A 21,125-nucleotide genomic window follows, 5' to 3' on the forward strand; every position below is an offset into this window, starting at 1 on the left:
TATAATTGAATGCTTATAGTATATTTTTTGTTTTTTTATTTAAGTGGTTGGATGGTAAAGAAATCGAGCGTTCAGAAAGGATTCAGGCATTGCAGAACTATCCAGTAATTAAGCAACAAATCAGAGAGCAGGAAAAAGCGTACTGCCTCAAACGAACCAAAGAGAAAGAAGAGGCTCAGAGGAAACTTCAAGAAGAGCACAAAAGTGAGGGCAAGAAGAGGAGAAGTAACTCGGGCTTTGACGGGCGCTGGTACACAGACATCAACGCTACGCTGTATGTAAATTTGTGAGCCTTTACTTTCTGTAACACTTAACTTCTGTTAGACACAGCAAACTATGTTCTCTTCCCAAAGTGTTCACAGTATCACCAAAATTCTGGAAGAATAAAACATGATGTGAATTTTGGAAGAAAGGATATGAACGTTCCATTATAACATTCTGCGAGGCTTTCTTCTCTTGGAAAAAAAAGCCTTTCCAAACTTGAAGTTTAATTTGCATCTACAATTATTCTCAGAGAAATCTCCATAAAAGATGTACAGGAAAGATGAATTAACAGGTGTACTTTGATTTATTAAGCAGAAATATTTTAGAAACATTAAATGCAAATCACATTATTATAAACTGAATAATTCTAATTGTACCATAAAACATTCAATTTTGTGAATTATAAGCTGAATACATTTTTAATGTGATTAATAACTCTAATTTGTCTTTGTTACGATTCTGAATTTTTCACACTTGTTTATTAATACACGTACATAGTGAACTGCAACTATAGTCAGGTGATTTGATTTCATGCAGTGAAAGCTTTAAATATTTAGGTAACAGAATCTCTTCAACTTGAGAAAATATAATTATCAAATATTTCAGACAGACATAAATGTCTATTAGGTTAAATAGACAGTTATAGTTCCACTACCCAGATTTAATAAGTGACGATAGTTTGTATGTTTGCTTCGGATCTTTTTTTTTCTACATAAGAAATAAAACACCATCTAGATCATGGGTCCTTAAACTTTTTAAACAGGAGGCCGGTTCACTGTCCCTCAGACCGCTGGAGGGTGGACTGTGGGCCCCGGGATGAGTCAGCTGCTAAGCAGGACAGGCAGTGGCGGCAAAAACACCCCGCAGGCCAGATAAATGTCCTCAGTGGGCCGCATGTGGCCCACTGGCCGTAGTTTGAGGATGCCTGATCTAGATAGTAGAAGACCCTTAGAACTTCTCCTTCATCCCATTACTCTCTTCACCCCCACTGGTGTCTGCTGTCCTCAGACTGGTACATATTGGGTATGTGTCACTCTCATCGGGATTTTTAATGTCTTTACTTCACTGAGGCTTGCGTGTGTGTGTGTGTGTGTGTGTGTGTTTAGCATGAATGATGGCTTTTTATTCAACATTATGCTTTTGAGATTTATGCATATGGAGACATGTAAAATGAATTCATTCATTTTAACTATGGAATAACACTCTGTTGGATGAATACATTATACTTTAACTCAGAAGAAATATTTAAAATATTTAACACTCAGTGATTCATTGGCCTTTACCAATCAGAGTATGCACCAGCTCTGACAACATGGTTGGCCCTATCACTGGGTGCTGGCTGATGAGTCTTGCCCTTTTTGGATGCTGTTTACATTGATTTCTCTATTTCATTTTCTCAAACAATGTTGCAGTGTCTCTGTGTGTAGGTACGAAAGTTTCTTTAGGCTATTTGGCAGTGACATTGCTATATCACCAATATGATGTCTTTTCAACTTTATTGCCAAATTGTTTTCTAAAGTAGTTTTATTAATTTAGACTCCTGTATTAACAGTATAGGAGAGTTTCCAATCTTGGGGAACACTAGGTAATCTGATCCTTTAAAATATTGGCCCATCAAGTTTGGTGTTAAGTAGCACCTAATTTTTTAAATTAATTTGCATTTCTATAAGTACTAGTGAATTTGAATATCTTAAATATCTTCTTGTTTATTGGTTATTCAAATTTCTTCTATTCAGGTCCTCTGCTTAAATAAATTGTAAGTTCTTTTCTTATCAATTTATAGTTCTTTTCTTACCAATTTATAGTTTTCTTATCAATTTATAGTTCACAAATTCTTTGGTGGTTATGCACTTTGCAAATATCTTCTTTCAGTCTGTGACTTCAGTTTTATGAAATTTAAAAATAATGTAATTAAACTTACTTTTGTACATTTATGTCTTCTTTATTAAATCCCTTATTACCCAAGATCATTTGTTTGTATCTGTCTATTTGTAATTAACCTTTGTCTACAGGATAGGGTATGGTACTGTTTTCTATATGGGTAGCTAATTATCTCCATACCATTTATTAAGGTGCTATTCTTTTCCTACTGATCTGAATCACTGCTTCTACCATATACTTTCTAGTCACATATTCATGGGTTCATTTCTGAGTTTCCTAGACTGTTCCACAGGACCACCTCTACCTGCCTTTAATTTCTATAAATTTATATCAAATCTTAATATTTGATATTCTAATTTTTTCAAAATTATCATGATTATTCTTACTGCTTTGGTATTCTATAAGAATTTTAGCTAATAAAATTCCCTAAAAATCCCTATCGGAATTTTGATTGAAACTGCATTTAATTTATATGTTAATTGGAGGAACGTTGACATCTTCCTGACATTGATTCGTTCCCTTCTAAACTTCCAAAGAGCTCTTATTTATTTAGATCTTCTTCAGAGTCCTTCAGTAGGTTTTTAATCATCTTTCATTAGATTTATTTCTAAGTATCTTATAGAATAGGATTTTAAAAATAGACATGTAATTGCTTTTTTCTGATAAAGAGACAGATGATTTCTGCATACTGATACTGGATTGATCTTGCTGACCTTTACAAAATATGCAATAGTGTCTAGATTATCTTGCTTTTTATTTAGAATAACATATTTTTGTAAGAAGCAGCTTAAAAGCATTTCCAATCCTTCTTTTTCCTCTTTGTTTTCTTTATGTAGTTTCCAAGAATAACTGTATGGGGTAGGATAGCAGCAGTAAGAATGGATATCTGTGTCTTGTTCCTGTTCCTTTATCTTTCTAATCATTAAACATGTTTGTTATGGTTATTTTTGGTAACATTAAGTAAATTTTCTTCTGTTCTCCATTGATGAAGAGCTTTTATCATTATAGATATTGGATTTCTCTGAAATGCTTTCCATGAATCTATTGAAATAATTGTATTTTCTTATTAATGTCTTAAATCACATTAATAGGTTTTCTACTATTGAACCATCCTTGAATTTCTAAAATAAACCTACTTTTTCCATTATATATTTATTAATGCATTGCTGCATTCATTTTGCTAATATTCCATTTATAATATTTGAACCTATGTTCATAAGCAAGTTTATGCTGTAATATCCTTTATCTCATTGTATTTTTTCCTGATATTTTGCACCAAGGTTATAATAGGCACACACAATGCATTGGTGATCGTTTGCTATTCCTGGTATATAAAAGTTTATTAAAGTTTAAAATTATCGGTCCCTTGTATTTTAGTAGAAGCTTGTCGTTAGGTTTCTTGCACAGGACCAGCTGATCCTTCAGCCTTCGCCACTATCTCCCCATCTGGCCTATAGGAACATAAACATTAACGTGCTAGAGGAGGATTGCTGAAATAAAGCGGATCGTTGACTCAGCTGGGGAAGAATAGGAGGCTATTCCCCTTTCAAGGCTGTTAAGATGAATCACTACCGAGATTCAGAGACCGCAAGAAGGGGAGATTAGCATCTTACCTCTTGCCCAGGTAGAACCTGTCTCTATCCTGGAGAGCTGAAAAGATAGGAAGTAGCCTGGAACAGCCTGGAGCAGAAGAATCAGGAAAGAGGGCATAAATGGAAATAGCTGACACTTCTGGCATTTCACACAGCCAGGATTTGTGAATATCCCACAGGCCAAGTACATCTAGTAGAAGGAGCTGCGCTTGAGTTCCAGAGGGTGGCAGCAATAAGAGACTCTGGGATGGATTATAGTGGCAGAAGCTGAGGAGTTATCACAAAAGGACCAGCTGCAAAGTATATTGATGACCTCCACAGGGAATGGTACTCTCAGAGGGCTCCTGCAGTGTCTTTAAGAATGACAAGGGTGCTCACAAGACCTGAAAGCGAGTATGTGGGCATTGGCCCAGAGATGGTAGCAACAGCCAGGTCGTAAAAGTGGTCATCATGTAGATGTTCACCTCCTTCTCTGCCTCAGTCCTCCACCCCAGATGAGCAATGAAGGGAGGGAGTGAAAGGCATCTCTCTCTCCAGGAACAGTCCAATCTTGAATAGGGCCAGGGGAGAGAGGAGTCTGAAGAGGAAATGACTTCAATTTGGATGTAAGTGTAAAGTTTGATTTAAACTGCAGAACTTTCAATACCTGAAAGTAAACATTAGCTGAGATGAAACTGTTCTCAAAAGTGACCATAGGGCTGTGGGTAGCAAGGCTGTTCATGGGTACAAAGAGAAATCTAGAGAAGTGATTGAAGAGAAATTTTTTGTTGTTGTTCACAACCTAATGAGTACATCCTCTTTTATCATCCACTGATGTATTTATATGCATTTTGCCTTTGGAGACTTATGTTATTAGCTGATATTTCTGAGACTTTTTTAAGTACTGTTATTTGTATGTTTATTATTTTTATTTTAGGTTGCAAAAGGTCAAAGTGAACCAATTAGTCACTTTCCAGGGGGGAAAAATCATTTAAATTAGAATGGAAATAATTATTTCAGTGGCAATTAGCCAGGATATTATAGCTCCCCTTTGTAGATGAATTTTTTCAGTACTGTAAAGAACTATAGCTATATGGCAAAGCATTTGTTTTCAGTAATTTATATTGTTTTGCTTATTAAAATATCTAGGTGCATTTTCTATGTAAAGAATCTAAACAGAATTTTATTCTATGCTCTGTTTATTTACTTTTCATGTTCTAGTATTTTTGGTTCATCCCTTCAGAAAACATCTTATTTGAAGATCAACTAGATGAACTTTCCTTATTTTAGTAACAAGAAGAAAACCCAACATTTCTTGGGTACTCACTATATTATATACTTGGTACTAAAGGCTTCATATAATTTTTTCATTTCATGTCATTTTCTAAAGATGTATATTCTAGGGAGAGGTGAGGGAAGAGACACTATACCCAGTGTTTACTATTTGAATGATGTCATTTTCTCGCCACTAGAATAGGATCTCCTGAATGTAGTGTTGTGGTCTGTCCTGACCAGGGTTATATCTCTGGTCCCTGACACACAGAAGATGTGCAATGAATATTTCTGGAGTCTATCTCGAATAGCTTATATAATACCCATATGGTGGCCTATAGAGACATTGTTCAATTCTCTCACAGTCCACAAAACATAAATGAAAGAAAACTGAGAGCTGTTACCATATAAAACTATATAATCAGAAGTCATTCATATAAAGCTATATAATCAAAGTTATCTATGAAAAATAAAGTAGGCAGAGGCTATACCATGCAAGGATTCATATGTCCCATAAGAGAATTTTGTAGGTAGAGAATCATAAAGAACCTGGAAATAACATGATCCAACTTGCCTGTGAGAAAGATCCCTCTAGGAGCAATGGGGGAAGTGGAATTGATGGATACAAGACTGGAGGTGGGGTGATGGCTAAGGCCCCGTAGTCCCCATGCTTATCTGATCATCAGAACCTCTTGAAATATTATAAAACAGATTCCCAGGCCCTACTCCAGTCTTACTAAAGAAACTCACCAACAGGAGCCCAGCAGTCTGTCCTTTTTATAAAACTATCCTGATAACTCATATCAGCCAGGTCTGTGAACCCTGGCAGCTGATTACTGCAAGGTCTGATGATAATGGTGAGGGCCTTCCCAGTGCCACGGGGGCAGTGCCCTCCAGCAGGGCCTGATCAGACTTTCAGAGTCACTTTCACATTCAAAGGCAAAAAGATAAACATAAGAAAAGCATCTAAGACATTGAGGATGAAACTCTTCTATACATTTTTGGTCTTATGTGCTCTGTATCTGTTTGTTTTTCCTAGTTCATCTTTAGAGAACAAAGATCGCCTCCAAGTACCAGAAACACAAGAAGAGGAAGACAACAAAAAAAGACTAGATGAAAGCGAAGATGATGTGGAATTCTGGAATAAGCCCTCTTTGTTTACTCCTGAATCTAGATTGGAAACTCTTAGACACATGGAAAAGCAAAGAGAAAAACAAGAAAAATTAAGGTATTCCATTCTTCTCCTAGGAGAAGAGGCAACACTCTCTAAACTCACTTTTGTGATTGCACATTATTTTACCCATCATCTGTGTTAAATCTTTGTTAGCTGTCATATGTAGATGTTGATTTTTCAAAGTGCAGCTTTTTGTTGAATTTGTATCAGCTCCCATTCCTTAACATCATCATACCTTCTTTAGAACATTATGAACTACAGTGTTTTAGGTGGGGTTGCATTTGTATGTCTTTACCTTTTTAACCACCTTTAATATAACTAAGTGTAGTGTCTAACCATAGCGTGGCCTGGGTTAGGAATACTAGTTACTGTGTTACAAAAAAACCTAAGGTCATTTTGTGGGGTGATGAGTTCCTGCGTCTTTTCTATCAAGGTGCAAAATGGTGAATTAGAAATTAGTTTCATTAGGCATTTTATTTTTCCTAATACAACTCTCTTGGACATTTAACAGTATGATTTCACTTTTGAATTGTTTAGATATAATCTGATTTGTTAGAAGCTAAGATGCTTAAGCTATTATTTTCAGAGTAGCTTTTTCAAAGGTAGGCTCTATGTCATTTCATTTGATGTCATTGCTTGAGTCTAGTATGTAAAATGTATCACTTATGGGAATACTTATTATTCATGAGCTTGAGAATGTGATCAGTTAACTCTGAAATACACTAATCTGCATGGCAATGACTCAAGTGAAAGGTAACATCTCTTCCTGTGATTATCAGCTAAAATCAAGAAACTAAAAGGGGAGAAAAACTATTTGAAATCTCTATTGCATTCCTAAAACTTTGTTAATTAGAAAGATGGGAAGGTACAACAATTAAAATCAAATTTTATCTAAAATATTTGTTTGTAAATTGTGGTTACTTTATACACTGAGAGTCCATGTAGCGCCTTGGGAGAACCATGAATAGCGTCAGAAGCTGTGTATTCATGTCTTGCCTCTTATGACCCTCTATGTGACGGTGGCAAGTATGATACCTAACTTTTCCTCAGTTGCTTCTCATCTGTTAAATGGTGATTATCATACTTGCTTTACCTACCCCACTGTATTATTAAGAAAATCAGATGAACCAACAAATGTGAAAGTGCTTTGCAGGCTCAAGAGTCCTTTGAAATGGAAGTTGTACATATTTATAGAATATATATGCAATCCATAATCTATTGAGCCTAATATTAGTAGAAAAAAAATTTTTTTCCCCTCTAACACTGATAAAAGTAAGGCTGAATTGTATGGAGGTCTAAGTCACTATTCAGGTGTTATCATCTGCCAATCCAATGGGTCCCCAAGACGTTTGCCTCTTTGATCAGACAGCCATTTTCATTAACTAGGAAAAAGCAAGGATAAGATCAATCTTTTGATCCTAAGTCTGCTGTTATCTACATTGAGTAGGATGAAGCCAAGTACTTCTAGATGTCCCATAAGTGTCCTACCTGGGTCATTGAAATATTTAATTGAATCTGAAAAGCAAATTTAAGATGCAGGGAAATGTTTATGATTAAAAAATAAAATTAAGTGATGCAAAATTTATATTAAAAGTATAAAAGATAATCTGCACCATTTTCCAAACTGTTTTGGGAAATACTAAATGCTATTCTCAAAATAGACCTTACTCTTGCCTAGGCTTCAGCTAACAGTCTTAAATGACATCTATTGGAATACCATACAAAGAAATACGCTGTTGAGATGTTAAAGGCATGACCAGTTCCAAACTTTTAAATGAATTACTATTCTTCCTCTTGATTGATTGTTGCAAAGGTGACAACCCCCCACAAATTTGTAACAGGGGTATATGTGTATATACATACACCCCCCCACATCATAACTTCTTTCTCGTCCAATTTGTCACTAAGTCTGACTTATAAGGTTAAGTTGCCAGATTTATGTACTTGCTTTATTCCTCATTACCCAGCAATAATTGACTGATCCTGAATTTAGTTTTAATTTATAAAAGTACCATTTGGAGAAAAATTCAACTGAAAATGTGATGATGTACAGTATGTGTTACTTTTTGCATTTAACTCTGCTCCTAATCATCTAGGGAGACTGATATGAATTTTGGAAACAAGAAGAAAAAACTCATCTTTTTTGTTTTGTTTTTTTAATGCCATGCTTTTTACTAAGGGTACAAATTGATATGTCCTAAAATAAGAACTTAATAAAGGATGGAAATCCCTTTTGTCTACTGTAAAAAAAAAAAAAAATGCAATAAAAAAATGCAATAGAAATTCAAGGCAAAGAATTGCCTACAATTTCATCATCTAAGCAAATTTGTCCACTTAGTCTTCTACTTCCTGTCCACATATGCGTTTTTATGTATTTTCAGCAATGTTTTAAATAGAATTTACGTACTGCATTTTTATTTCACATGATTTTATGAATCTTCTCTTTGCTCCCTTTCTTTCCCTCCTATTCAGCCCTTCAACATAAAGAGTGTTCAGAGACCTCTTTAACCTTTACAATTGTAAAAATTATCTCTGAAAATTTAGTTTTGGGGGTCTTTTTTTAAAAAAACAAAAACGTACTTATATTTTATGTTTGTTCTCACTGAATACATCATCAACATTTTTCTGGATCAGTAGGTAAAGAGCAAATATCTTTTTAATAGCAACAAATTAATTCATAGCATGAATAAACCACAGTTAATCCAATCATTCCTCCATTGATGGCCATTCATAACATTTCCACTACAAATAATGCTGAGAAATATCCTTTTTTATAGATCTTTATGTGCTGGTACTTTCATTTCTATTGAATAGCTTCCACTTGGTACTTTAAAAATTATAATTTTAACTAAAGCAGAAGCTCTATACATGAATGGAGGATTGACAGTTGTCTGGGTAAATCATGCATAAAGTAGACTTATTTAAATATTCGTGGATATTTCATGAACAAGAGTATTTTCCTCCCATTTCAATTATCTGGAAAACGTTTTTGCTTTATAGATACAACCATATAAAAACATGGCTGATTATCAATTCCCAGCATAAACTTAAAAGAATGGGCTCTCTGCTATTGAATTATTGATATATTCACAAAAGTCATATTGCTATATTTTAAGCTATTTCACAAAAATTTATTACTTTTATATTTGTTTTGTTTACTTTTCCCTCTCCCCACTGCCCCTTGTTCTCACCTACCCATAATCCTAAGTGAAAAAAATAAGAAAGTGAAGCCACCCAGGACCCTGATCAAGGAAGATGGGAGACCCCTGAATGTAAACGAACCCAAGTAAGTGACGCCAAATAGACACGTAAAGAGGCAAAATTTGTGGTGTTGGCCAACTGTTGCTTCAATTCTAGGTTTGCTCTGCAAAGGACATATTGGCTGCTTTTAAGTTTGATGAATTTAATAATAATGCCATTTTGTGCATATTTAAAAGCAAAACATCTATTGTTTTCAAGTGCATCATTTTCTTGGCATCCAGAAAATGATTTTAACATATGGAAATGTTTTTTATGAATCTCAGAGAACTTTGGACCATATATAGTTTTATGTCTGAAAATTGCCTTTGCATTATTGTGTTTATGAATTCTTAAAACTTTGCCCTGGAAATGTGTTTAGCAGATTGAGAACACTGAAACATCCCCTCCACATCTACTTTATACTCTGGAGCAAAGCATTCGAGAGCTAAGGAAAGATATTGATTTAAATACCTCAATTAATTTAATGAGAAAGAAAATGTTCCAACCAAAAATCCTCAAGTATAGTAATATCTGAGCTATTCTTTCTGTTAATAGTTTAACTAGAAAGCAGGGCAGATAGGCCTTTTGCAGTCAAAATATAGACCAGAACGTCTATGGACTAAATCTCACTTCATTGTATTACTCAAACCTATTACTTTTGTCATTTCATTTGCTATGTCATTATCATGGTAAAGGGTGTGTCTTGAATTATTCCCAGGTGTGGTAGCCAGCATTTCTTCCTTACAGGTCCAAAAGCTAAGCCTGAGATAGAGGAAGTGATTGCCCAAGGTCACACAGCTAATAGGTGGTGTGTCTGACTTGCCCATGCTAACCCACTTTTAAGTTTATAATCTCACCCTCCATCACACATACACACCTCCTTTATCCAGCAGACAGAATGCAGCACAAAACACTAGGCTTGGCTTTCGGGACAGAGCAGTGAATATAGTAGGTTCTGCCCTCATGGAGTTTATAAATCTAGTGGGAAAACCATCTCTTTAGCCTGAAGCAGTGCTGAAGGGAGACCCTCAGAGCTCCCTATGCCCCTGGTGAGACCACCTCACCTGTACCTGACATCAATTCTACTTCGGGAGATTCTTTGAAGAACTGCCCACTGCTTCCCCAGCTACTGCCTCCTCCCATCATGCCTCAGTCCTTTTCCTTGCTTTCCAGGTTATCCACCATCATCCAGAATCTCATGGCCATATGGCACTAATCCAACTCATTCCTGCCCCCTCCTGGACCCTGCCCCTTCCCTGTGCCCTCTCAAGCTGGTCTGGGCCAGCCAAACCCAAATCCTCCTCCTTTTCCTTCTCTCACTAACTGAAGCTGCTGCCTGCCCTCCATCCTTACTACGTGCACCACAGGACAGTCACATCCTGTAGCCATCTTAGTCCTTCTTCCTATAGTCCGCTCCCTCACCTTGGTCAGCCCTCAACCCTTTGCCCCCCCGTTCATTGAAGATCTTACACACAGACCAATATCTCTCTGCCTCTCTTGCCACTGTTAGCCTTGGTGACTCCATCACACACATTGGCAATCCACCCAAAGCCCTGGCCTCTCAGTTCCTCATCCACCTCAATTTCAACCATGTTTTTCTCCAACTAAGCTCAGCTGCATGATTTTGTTTTCATTTGAAACTACCATCAAAATCTCTTCCATCTTTGGAATTTTCACTTCGAGTCTTCCACTGAGCACCAGCTCCTGTGTTCCTGGGGGACTCACTCTACTCCACAGTCATGTGCCCCGTTAAGACCAGGATCCATTCACTCTGCTGTTTATCTTGCTGCCCCCACTTCCTCAGGTCCTCAGCTTCTCTCACCCTGCTTTGGTTTTACGATTCATCACAGAATCAGTCCTTGGCAAACATCTTTAGCTCTCTTGTCCTTCTCCCCTTTCCATTATCCTCACCTCACAAAGCCTAGTCCTGTTTAATCTTGCCTCTACCCACCCTGGGCTGGTCCTCCCACGTGGCTGGAGGAAGCAATTTATGTCTATTCATTGGTCATAGACTATAAATTCATGGCTATAGATATCAAATGGACTCTGGCAATCTCCTGGTATCTTCTTGGGCAGTCCCTTCCTCTGCTCTTCTGTAGGCTGCTCTCAAACCTTTTCCTCTCTCTGTGCCTCCACCACTCCCTGACCCTTCCACAGTCTTAACTAAGGACCTTCTTTTTTATTGCATCAAGAAAACAGAAGCAATCAGGAGTTTTCTTTTCCTTCCAACAGCAATTAATTACCATGCCTGGGCTTGTCCCAAATATCCTCTTCTCTCTGGCTGCTCTGGGTGAACTTCCTATCACAAGTCAGTCTCTGCTGGCCCCCCATCCCGTTCCCTCTCCTGTCAAGGACTTGGCTTCTCAGTTATTTCTTCTCTTCGCTCTGCTGGATCAGTCTTTCCCACATATAAACAAATTATAATAACCTCCATCTTAAAAGAAATAACAACAACCTCCCTTCCTCAGTTTCCTTTCCAGCCTCCGCTCTATTTCCCTGCCCCGACTTAGTGGCCAAAATTCTTAACAAAGTTGTCTGTGCTCAGTTTCCATTTCTTACTTCACGCTCCTTCTCGAAACTCCTGTGCGTTCCATCATGTTGAGGCTTAGTCACCTCACTGCTGTGTTCATTGTTCAAATCTTAGTCCCTGTCTTACATGACCTGGCAGATTTGGATCAAGGTGATCATTACCTTCCTTCTTAAAGTATTTTTTTTCCTTTTACTTCTGATTTTTCTTCTATGTTAGTGGCAGCTCATCATTTGTACTTTGCTGGATCCTTTTTATTTTGTGTCCTGAGTACCTTGGGGCAAATTCCTCAGCTGTCTCCTCTTTCCACTCTTCAGGGATCTCACCAAATCTCATGGCTTGAATGACTATCTTTACATTCTTCACAACGTGATCCAGCCTCTTCCCTGAGCTCAAGGTTTGTCTATTCAATTAGTTCTTTGCCGGCACTTTGTAGATACAATTATAAAATAGTTACTGCAAAACTTATCATGACTAATACAGAACTCCTGATGCCTTCCCTCTCTCTGCTGTATTGTGTGGTGTTGCAATGTTTTCCATCTCAGTAACAAGCATCTGCTCATTTGTCAAAACCCCAAATCTTGGATTCATTCTTGATTCTTCTCTTATTTTATCAGTGAGCCCTATGAACTCTTCCTTCAATATTACCCAAACCCAGCAGCCTCTGTATTGGAGTTCAGAGTATTGGCTTCAGAGCAAGCAATTTCAGTATTTTGTTAAGTAGCCCCCATGGTGTATCATTTGACCTCCTAAAATCTATTTTACTCAGCTGAATAAAGAGAAAGGAAAGAAAGGACACACATTCCCCTTTTTAGGGAAAATCTTTGGAAAGTATCATACAACCCCTTCTCTCACAGGACCATACCTAGCTGCAAGGGAGGCTGAAAATTGTAGATTTTATTCTATATCCTATGGTTGTAGAATAAACCAGTCAAAATCATGGTTCATTTCACTGCATATAAAGGGAGAACAGATACTAGGTGATGAATTGCTATCTCGCCATAGAAAACCCCTTTGAAATTACCTCTTAAATGTTCAAGGAGAGAATTCAAGTTGGCTGGTTGGAGAATTGAGAAATAAGCAGTCAAGGCAGATGGGACAGCACATGAAAAGGTTCCTGAGATGAGATAAAAACATGCCTGGGTCCTTTGAGATGCTGAGGAAGTCCCACATGGTTGGATTGTTGGGAACAATGAGATAGTGCCTGCCACAAGCAGACTCACTGCTCACAGCCAAGTCTATTGCTACTAGACATTTTTTCAAACAGTTTCTCTTATGTTCCTTAATATTGTTGGGTTATATATTTTATAGAATAATACAGGGTGTCCACGAAGTTCATGTGCAACTTAAAATAGTTTTACATTGTAAATTACATATGAACTTTGTAAGTGAAATGTTCAAGAAAATTGACCCGGTAATTCTGAATAGTAAGTAGGTTGCTAGTGTGGAAGGTGTACCTAGGACTCAGCCACAGGGTTCAGTTGAAAGACTTAGGGCCGTGAAATCCCACCTATCCAGCGTCCTGCAGCCTCTTCCCCAGCTGTGCCAACCCCCTTGGATCCATTGCTTCATCTATAAAACAGAGGCAATAGACTTTGAGAGGTCCCAGCCTTTCCCCAGGCAATGGAAAGGTCCACAGTGAAAGGAGAAGAACAAAGATGGCAAAAACAAGGAAGGAGGACAGGATTGTATAAAACTTGCAGAATAGAACGCTGGGTAAAGTGGGGGCTAATACAACTTTTAGTTCTCTATAAATAATTCTGGTATTTTAGTTTGCTTTTAGCAAACCCATGAAATGGAAAAGTAAACTTTAGCCACCAGATGTCTCTAGCTCTGCACCAAAGCTAACTTTTTGCATGTAATTTACCTTAAGACTCTCAGATTTAAACAACATAAGCATAAATATTTTATTAATATATTGTGCATTTCTTTTGAAATTTTAAAATTAACATCAAATTTTTATTATCTAATTATCAAAATAAGTTTGTCATTGGTGATTATTGTGTAATTATTATCAACTTTATTTTTGATTATGTGATGAGGTTATTTTACAGGATCCTAAAGACATCATCTTTTTCTCCTAAATGAATTATTCCTAGACTTGAATTCTCTTTGAAAGATGATGAAAAACGTAACCAGATCATCTTGGACCTGGCTGTCTATAGGTAAAGACATTTTATTACTGACATTTCTGCCTGTTTTCCTTCTCAGTAGCAATCTTTTGAGTTCTGAAACATTTTGAAATGGAATTTTATTTGTCATGTAGTTAAATGGAGAGCTGATTTTTTTAAGACAGAGAACTTGCTATAATTTCTAAAAACATGAATATGAAAAGTAAATAAACTCAAAATTGCTTGGCTATGATAACTGGAATAGCTAAGGCAGAGTTTAAATAATCCTCAGAGCCCTGCTATTTTCTAGTGCTGGTACCATAAGGATCCCCCCTGCTCTTTGCTGTTAAATTCCTGTTTTCCCAGTATGCTTTGCTGTACTAACAAGCATCACGTGGGCGGCTCCCCTCCCTCAGTCCCATCTTAGAGACCTGGGGTACACCAAGCAGCTGCTTTGTCACAGGCAGATGCCTCTTCCCTGCTGCTCTCTCACATCATGAAAGATTTCTCACCCTCTCTTTATTCTGGGGAGCCAGGGGCTCACAGGCATTCTGCTTGCTCCTCAGCACCACAGCTAGACTACTGTCCCTTTCACCTTCCTGAAATGCCAGTCACCCTCAGCCTGTACCACTCTGTGCCTTTTGTCATAGGGAGTCATCTGAAGACACCAGGTCACTCTGCCTCACTCCAAGATTTTATGTTCTGGCTCACCGTCTAATATCCTTCTGGCATGCTCGGTGTCCACTTACGACATCTCAGGGACTGCTGGTGTGTGCTGCCCTTTTCCTGTATTGCTGGTACCTGAGGTGTCCTTGAGGCTTGCTGCCTCATGTCCTTCAGGCCTCTGTTCAGATGTCACCTTATTGAAGAGGCCTCACAGTCCACAAAAACCAATCCCTACCTTTGCCCCAGAACTTCCTTCTATCTCTCCTCACCTTTTCACAAAACTTAAAATTTTGTGGTCAAGGCACTTTGTTCTATTCTTCTTTGTATATCTCTTGCATGAAAAATAGTGCCTGGCACCTGTTAGATGTACAGGAATGAATAAATGAGTGAAAATGAATGAATACTGATAATGGGAGTGTGACTTTTCATGCATGAATTATAATAAAAGCTTTTCTCTTTTTAATGCCTTTTTAGGTGCTCTATTTTATTTAATCTCTCAGTTACCCTGGGAGGTAGGAAGGATTGTTTTCCTGGAATTACCCACAAGAGGATAAATTTTCAGAGGATAAGTCTTGTCAAAGGAAACTGATTGGAGGACCCAGAACATTAACCCCCAGGTCTTCCTCCAACTTTGCTTTTGTAATTGTAGTAAAATACACGTAACTTAAAATTTAGCGTTTCAACTATTTCAAATTGTACAGCACAATACTAAATTCAGAGTGTTATGCAACCATTACCACTGTCTAGTTCCGTAAAATGTTTATTATCCCCAAAGAGCCCTCATCCTCAGTTGGCAGTCGCTTCCCGTTCTCCCTCCCATGGCAACCACTGGCCTGCTTTCTGCCTCTGTAGATTTGCTATTCTGGATACTTCACATAAATGAAGTCAAAGAAAATGCAACCTTTAGTCTGGCTTCTTTCACTTCTATAAGGTCTTCAAGGTTTATTCATGCTGTAGCGGGCATCAGAATCCCCCTCCTTTATACGGCCAAATACTGTTCCATTACATGATACACCAAATTTCATCTGACCATTCACCTTCTAATGGTGAAATGCTTGAGTTGTTTCCACCATGGCTCTTGCGAACTGGGGCCAGCCTTAGTGTGGTCCTTTCCTCTCCGTGCTACCCCGTCTCAGATTGGTGTATGACACAGCAGACCTCAGGTCAATTCTCCTGCCCACTTGCTGTCAGGTCACCTGCCTTTAAAAGCTTCCAGTTCCTCTCCAGATAACTTCATGCTCTTTGTTCAGCCAGGTTCCCAAGTCCAAGCTCTCCTTTCTGCTTTTTGTTGGTTTGTTTGTTTGTTTTTTAGTTAAACATTCACTGTTTCATTCTTTTAAGCTTTTCCATTTTTAGGCCTTGTTTCTGGAGTTTAATGAATCCATAACTCTTCAATTTCAGCTCTGTGGGCTGCTTCCTGTTCTGTCCTCTGATGGAAACTTTCCTCATCCCCACATTCACAAATTTTAAGGATAGTGATACTTCTCCTGTCTATGTAGTAAAGGCCTTCCATTCCATGATACCGTCTAAATGAATTATGCTAAAATTCCCTGTTATTTATTTCTATTGGCCTGTCAGTATATAAAGGAAAGGTCATTCATTTCTTCATGTCTGCTTTTTGCCTTTGTTTGGCAAATATCTGTAGAATCACTGCAGTGTGCCAGTTACTGGGGACTGTGACTGGCATATTCTAAAACCAGTCACGCTCCCCTGTCACCTTCCCCTATGGGGACAGATATTAAATAGGCCTCTGATAAGCACTTATAAAGTGAGAAGACCTGCCCAGGCAGCATATTGAGAGCTCATCTGGCCTTCAGGGACAGGGAATAATGGTGGGTGGGGTCTGCTGGTTGGTGGTATGAGGGTGGTCAGAGAGAGGTGGTGATATGAGCAATGAAAATTGAAGGTTGAGAAGTAGTTTTCTCTGCAGTGAAGTGGCAGATTGTTCCTGGCAGAGATGGGCCTTGCAACTAAAGACAGATGAACACTCTAGGAAACCTAAACACAGAAAAGAATGCGTAATCCGTTAAAGCGGGAGATATTACACATGACGCTGTGGAAAACTTTGTCTCAATTTTATTATAAGAATTTTATTAAACAATATATCATGATACTTCATTAGAATAACATTCTGCGTGTATCTTCCTAGCGATTTTAAGGGATAAGAACTATTATTATCCTCATTTTACAGATGACAAAACTGAGGCTTGGAGGGGTTAAGGATTGTGCTCCAGGTAAATATGCAGGAGGGAGTGGAGACAATTCCCCACGTTTCTAGGTCACTCCCAAGCCTGTGCCTGTAACCCCTGCACGAGCTTCTCTGCCTTAATAGTTGTGACTTTTGAATCAGCACTGCCTTATCTACAATTCACAACTAGTATTTAAAAATACAATAGAACCTCTGTAAGTTGACCACCCAAGGGACTGTAACAAACTGGTGAACATACGGAGGTGGTCAACACAAGGTACTAGGCCTATTGTACTGATCCGTGCATGGGGTGCATATCTAGTCTGTGAATATCAGGTCAGCTGAAAGAGGTGGCCAGTGTAGGGAGGTGGTTAACGATGGAGGTTCTACTGTATGTAAAAATAGTTACGTGGCTAAACTTCTGACTTTGACTAGTGATGTGAAATCTCAATTTTCATTTGCTCATGAGTTGAGGAGAGTAATTGCCACCTGATCTTGGAGTCATCACTGCCATAAATGGAAGGCTCTGCTTATTCAGCAGGCAGTCCTTCTAGGGGAGAAGCAGGCTGGGCTTCCAGGACAGAAAGCAGCAGGGCAGCTGCAGAACATCTGCAGGGGATTGAGAACCACCAAGGAGAAGGCGCTGATGCTTTCAGGCCTCTAGCAGAGTAGATTCAGCATTCCTGGCTATTCAAGTCTTAGGGGCTTAAAATAAAATATTCATGAAAGAACATGGCAAGCTGTTTTTTGCAAAGCTCTGGTGTTTTAGACCTCAGATATTTTTGGGTTAGGGGCAATCAATGCCAAATGTACTTGTGGGTCTAAAAATGAAATTGCTGATATGTTGAATTTCCTTTGGTCTGGGGATTAACTTGAGACAACATTTAAAGACTTGTTTTGCATGAAAATTTTAAACTTACTTCACTTAAATGGTCCTATGTGTGTGAACTTGTATTCGTACTGCTTTAAACATAATGTCGAAAATGGTAAGATTGTGTTTAATTTCGCAGGTACATGGATACCTCTTTAATTGATGTTGATGTACAGCCGACTTACGTGCGAGTAATGGTCAAAGGCAAGGTAACGTAGTGACCCTGTAGGCTATTTCAATTTTCAAAGCTAATCCTTGAATTAAGTAAGCTATGTTGTCTTAATTTTTTTTTTTTTACAGTATTATGAAAATAGAAAAAGAAACCCAATCAGAGTGCTGTTTTTTAGGCACATGGTTTTATTCCATGGAATGGTATACAGGGAACATGGCTGCTGGCCATCATGTAGCTTGACAGAATATGTTAAACCTGTGTCCATTGTGCTGTACTTTTTTCAAAGCCAATAACATGGGTGACAGCCCATTCATGGAGTATACTTACTCTAAATTGTCAATAATTTCCTTCCTAGCAACTATAATTTTATCATTTTTGAAACAGAACTTTTGCTGATTCATGTGCATTAGCTTGAAGACTTAGGGAAGATATGTTGATGTTTTATAATAAGTTTTATTTATAAATTACTGTTTAGCCATAAATGGACCCATAAGTGTTTCATTGTTTATTATTGATAACTGTTAGATTATTTGTTAAAACTGGTAAAAATAGTTATGGATATCAGGCGTAGCTCATGTATTACTTTTTCCCTGACATCTAAACACATCTCTTAACTGAATGGTTTATCCTGAATTTATAATGAAAACACTTCTTGCAATAACCTTCTCCTGTAACGGTCCTAGTCTTGATGACACCTCCTGCTTATTTTCAGCCATTTCAGCTTGTCCTTCCTGCAGAAGTCAAACCTGATAGCAGCTTTGCTAAAAGATCTCAGACAACAGGACATTTGGTTATCTGCATGCCCAAGGTAGGTAATGTCATTTGGCTCAATTTCAAGTCTGGGTATGTTGGTTCCTCAAGGAATTTGATCTGTCAAGACTGACGATGACTTCTGATCAAAGTGCTTAGAAAATCTATTTAGACCAACAAAGGTAGATGAACAAATGCTTATAATTGTCAAAAGATAGGATAAGGGCATGATTGGGTCCTGAAGTGGCTTATCCTTCCCTGAGAGAACTTAAGGAAATTAAATTGGAAACAATTGTGGCCAGTCATGGTGGCTCATACACGTAATTCCAGCACTTTAGGAGGCCAAGGTAGGAAGATCACTTGAGGCCAGGAGTTTGAGACCAGTCTGGGCAACATAGGGAGATCTCTTTCTTCTCTATGAAGTACATTTTTCATTTCTCTAAGAAGTACATGAAAAATTATCTGGGTATGTTGGTACATGCCTATAGTTCTAGTTACTCAGGAGGCTGAGGCAGAAAGACTGCGTGAGCCCAGGAGTTCAAGCTATGATCATGCCAAGGCACTGCAGCCTGGGCAACAGAGTGAGATCCTGTCTCTAAATTATAATGATGATGATAATAATTTGTATATAGAGAGTATCTGGATTCCTCATTACAGGTCATATGATTGAGTTAGGACTTGAGTGTTTCCTGATTAAGCTGCAGAAACACCAAATAAAACTGGCTTAAGCCATAATGAAATGTTTTATTTCTTAAAAGAGTAGAAGAGAAGGTAGGGAGGGCTCCAGGCAGGTAGGGACAGGGTGTTTCTGATAGGTCAGCTTTGTCCTAAAATTGGTTTCTTTCCATGAGATGTGCACATATAGTAACTTGGGCAACACATTTTTTTGCCCTTACTTTGCGTGAAATAGAAAGAGAATCAGAGAAAGAGACACACAGAGAGGATTTCTTCCTTTACTATGGAATAAAATTCCTCTGCACTTGCCTTGGTGGCCATAGCACAGTGGTTACTGTGCCAGCCACAGGCTGGCGGGTTTGAACTCAGCCCAAGACAGCTAAATAACAATGACAACTGCAACAAAAAAATAGCCAGGCATTGTGGTGGGCACCTGTAGTCCTAGCTACTTAGAAGGATGAGGTAAGAGAATCACTTAAGCCCAAGAGTTGGAGGTAGCTGTGAGCAGTGATGCCATGGCACTCTACCGAGAGTGACATAAGACTCTTGTCTCAAAAAAGAAAAAAAATTCCTCTCCACCAATTAGTTCCATTTAGCTGAAGAGCCTATCAAGTCCTGACTAGCATAATCCTGAACAATTAAACCAATCTCTGGCCACAGGGATGATAGGACGGTTGGACCTTTGTAACCCTGGGTTTGGCATCCATGGATTTCATCCAACTAGGAATCAGAGAAGTGCCCATCGACCCATGAATGGATTAATAAATTGTAGTGTATGTATACCATGGAGTATTATGTGGCCTTAAAAAAGATGGAGACTTTACCTCTTTTATGTTTACATGGATGGAGCTGGAAAATATTCTTCTTAGTAAAGTATCTCAGGAATGGAAAAAAATATACCCAATGTACTCAGTACTACTATGAAACCAATTTATAATCACTCACACTTTCATATGAAAAATGAATCACAACTATAGCTCAGGATAAAGGAGAGAAGGGAAGGGTGGTGGTTGATAGAGGGAGGGTAAACGGTGGGACCACACCTAGGGAGTATATTGCAAGGGTACAGATCAAGTCTATCAAGTATAGAACACAAATGTCTTAACACAGTGATTAGGTAAATGAGGTGAAAGCTATGTTGATTAGTTGGAAGTAAGCACTCCAATTTGTACAAAAAATCAACACATTGAATCCCACAAAGGCATAAATGTATTCATGATCTATGCATATATGACTTAATAAAAGGAAAAATAACAAAAAAAAAAAAAGAAAGAAAGAAATATGTGGGATAGCCAGGTGCGGTGGTTCACACCTATAATCCCAGCACTTGGGAGGCCAAGGTGCATGCATTGCCTGAGCTAACAGGTTCAAAACCAGCCTGAGCCAGAGCAAGACCTCGTCTCTAAAAAATAGCTGGGTGTTGTGGCAGGTGCCTGTAGTCCCAGCTACTTGAGAGGCTGAGACAGGAGGATTGCTTAAGCCCAAGAGTTTGAGATTGCTATGAGTTAGGACCCCATGGCACTCTACTGAGGGTAAGCAAGTAAGACTCTGTCTCAACAACAAAAAAGAAATATGGGAGGAAAATTACATCTGTACTTAACATATACAGACTTTTTCTTGTTATGATTACCTAAACAAGACAGTATAAAAATTACTTACATAGTATGTACATTTTATTAGGTATTATAAGTAATGTAGAAATTATTTAAAGCATATAAGAGGATGTATATAGGAGATATCCAACTGCTGCACCATTTTATATC

The 21,125-nt window shown here is 38.1% G+C and overlaps 1 protein-coding gene across 1 annotated transcript in view; it reads left to right on the top strand.

Moving 5' to 3' along the window:
• The window catches only part of LRRC6 (leucine rich repeat containing 6), an 88,967-nt gene that overhangs the window by 26,987 nt on the left and 40,855 nt on the right, over nucleotides 1-21,125 (top strand). Inside the window, exons 5-10 of the mRNA XM_003792870.2 lie at nucleotides 45-274; nucleotides 6,028-6,216; nucleotides 9,371-9,448; nucleotides 14,029-14,094; nucleotides 17,905-17,974; nucleotides 18,650-18,745. Coding sequence (XP_003792918.1) covers nucleotides 45-274; nucleotides 6,028-6,216; nucleotides 9,371-9,448; nucleotides 14,029-14,094; nucleotides 17,905-17,974; nucleotides 18,650-18,745 — 729 coding nt within the window. The remainder of the gene's footprint in view (nucleotides 1-44; nucleotides 275-6,027; nucleotides 6,217-9,370; nucleotides 9,449-14,028; nucleotides 14,095-17,904; nucleotides 17,975-18,649; nucleotides 18,746-21,125) is intronic.

Source organism: Otolemur garnettii, unplaced genomic scaffold (genome assembly GCF_000181295.1).
Source record: "Otolemur garnettii isolate 467f Iridium unplaced genomic scaffold, OtoGar3 scaffold00062, whole genome shotgun sequence".
NCBI lineage: Eukaryota > Metazoa > Chordata > Mammalia > Primates > Galagidae > Otolemur > Otolemur garnettii.